General features: G+C 50.2%; 1 protein-coding gene across 1 annotated transcript in view; it reads left to right on the forward strand.

Moving 5' to 3' along the window:
• The window catches only part of cemip (cell migration inducing hyaluronidase 1), a 98840-nt gene that overhangs the window by 73294 nt on the left and 23046 nt on the right, over positions 1 to 2500 (forward strand). Inside the window, exon 14 of the mRNA XM_056608298.1 lies at positions 864 to 1069. Coding sequence (XP_056464273.1) covers positions 864 to 1069 — 206 coding nt within the window. The remainder of the gene's footprint in view (positions 1 to 863; positions 1070 to 2500) is intronic.

Raw genomic sequence — 2500 nt, forward strand, 5'->3', positions numbered from 1 at the left:
TGTCAGAAATATTTGCCAAATAATAGGCTGTGAATGTGAACGGTTGGCAAGCGGGGTTACGGTTGCCGTGGCAACCGGGCAGCCTTCAGTTGGATCCAATGAAAGTCTATTTATTGCTTCTCATGTAGGTGTGACAATTAGGAGCCAATTGGACACGTCCCAATGCTTTGATTTTCAGATACAAAGCCACGGCCATCTTTTATCGTCTTTCCTCCTCCTGCTTTTGTAAAACAACAAGCCAGCTTGATTCACGGCGTGTGTCTGTCTGTGTTAGAGAATTGTAAATTCATGCTTCCAACAGGACGTGTTGACTGTCCACACAACATAACGGGAGGTGATGTCTAAGCTGGGCACAGAGCCTTACGACAAATAACACGGAGTGTATGAACATATTGACTCTACTATGGCCAATCATAATAATCATAACATCACAATTATTCATTGTCTCTTTCTCTTTCTTTCTCTCTTTATCTCTCTCCTGCCACGCCCTCCCATCCCTCTCTCTCTCTTTCTTTCTCTCTCCATCCCCTCCTCTCCTTCCCTCCCTCTCCATCTCTCTTTGTCCGTCCCTCTCTCCCTCCCAACGTCCCTCTCTCTCTCTCTCTCTCTCTCTCTCTCTCTCTCTCTCTCTCTCTCTCTCTCTCTCTCTCTCTCTCTCTCTGTCTCTCTCCCTTCCTCTCCGTCTCTCTCTCCCTCCCTCTCCGTTTCTCTCTCTCTCTCTCTCTCCCTCCGTCTCTCTCTCTCTCTCTTTCCCTCCCTCCCTCTCCCTCTTTATCTCTCTCTCTCTCTCTCCCTGACTCTTCCTCCCCCTCTCTCTCCCTGACTCTCCCTCCCCGACTCTCCCTCCCCCTCTCTCCCCCCAGGTGAAGGATGTGGTCGGCTACGACACCCTGGGCCACTGCTTCTTCACGGAGGACGGGCCGGAGGAGAGGAACACCTTCGACCACTGCCTGGGCCTGATGGTCCGGGCCGGCACCCTGCTGCCCTCCGACCGCGACAGCACCATGTGCCGCAACATCACCTCCGGGGCGTACCCCGGCTACGTGGCCAACCCCCGGCAAGACTGCAGGTAGATCAACACTCGCACGGGGGGGCCGCGCACACACGCACACGCAGGGGCGCATGCACATGCATACTCACACACACACACACACACACACACACACACACACACACACACACACACACACACACACACACACACACACACACACACACACACACACACACACACACGGGCACATACACTCACACATACACATGCACAAACACACACAGTGTGAGTAGATTAACACTCACACGGGTGGCCGTGCACACACACACGTGCAGGGGCTCATGAACATGCATACTCACACACACACACACGGGCGCACACTCACACACGGACAAACACACACACAAACACGCTCATACACACACACACACACATACACGCACACACACAGAAACACACAATCACACTCTGATGCACTCATGCACTCTCACCCTCAACATACTCACTCACTCTTACACACACACATACAACCCACACACAAAAACAGATATAACCCATTTCGAAATGCAGGCACGCGCACAAACGCACACACCAAAGGTGTTCAATCGAAGCAGGACTTCATGTACGTTATCGAACGTATGCGATTGCACGTACATGTGCTGAAAGGCAGCGGAGGTCCGTGCCATACGGTCCGTGGTGATGCATCGGTGAACACAGAAATAATATTCTCCCAGCGGGCAGAAGACAAATGGCCTTCGTTCCTAGCAGGGGATGTCCCTGTGTTTCTGCACGATGGCCTTATCCCTTTAAGATGGTTTGAGTGTATTATTAGAGTGTATTATTAAATCCATAAAAATAAATGCAGTTCAGAATCTCAATATAAAAGGTTTCATTCGTTCTGAATGGGTTTCTGACTGAGCAAAAGAGCACAAGGTCGGACGGGATGTGCGCCATTGGCGACCTACTCACTGAATCTTTTTAACACGTGAATATTGGTGATTTTATCCGTTTTCATTAAAGCAACCGCCACCATCTCCTCTCATCGTCACCTCCCCCCTCCCTCCCCCTCCCTCCCCCTCCCTCCCCCGCTCTCCAGCCTTCTAATCTTCTTTCTATTTTTCCACTATCTTTTTCTCACTTATTTCACCCTCTCTCTTTCGTACTCCTGCTCTCTCTCTCTCTCTCTCTCTCTCTCTCTCTCTCTCTTTCTCTCTCTCTCTTTCTCTCTCTCTCTTTCTCTCTCTCCTTATCTCTCTGGCTGTCTCTCTCCCTCACTTTATTTCTCTTTTTGACCTTCGTGGCTTCAACTCCGTACGGGTTCTTCATTTTCACATTTCCTTGACATGGAATCCACCACCTACTTTATGAGGATAGACGATTTCTATCTACTCTTTGTTTTAACTCTGATCTCCCACCGTTTTCATCTCCTTCCAATTCGCTCCTCTCTACCTCCTTCTCTCTTTCCCTCCCTCTCTTCCTCCCTCTCTCCCTCACTCTCTGCTTCCA

The sequence above is a fragment of the Gadus chalcogrammus genome, chromosome 14 (genome assembly GCF_026213295.1).
Source record: "Gadus chalcogrammus isolate NIFS_2021 chromosome 14, NIFS_Gcha_1.0, whole genome shotgun sequence".
In the NCBI taxonomy this organism is placed as follows: Eukaryota; Metazoa; Chordata; class Actinopteri; order Gadiformes; family Gadidae; genus Gadus; species Gadus chalcogrammus.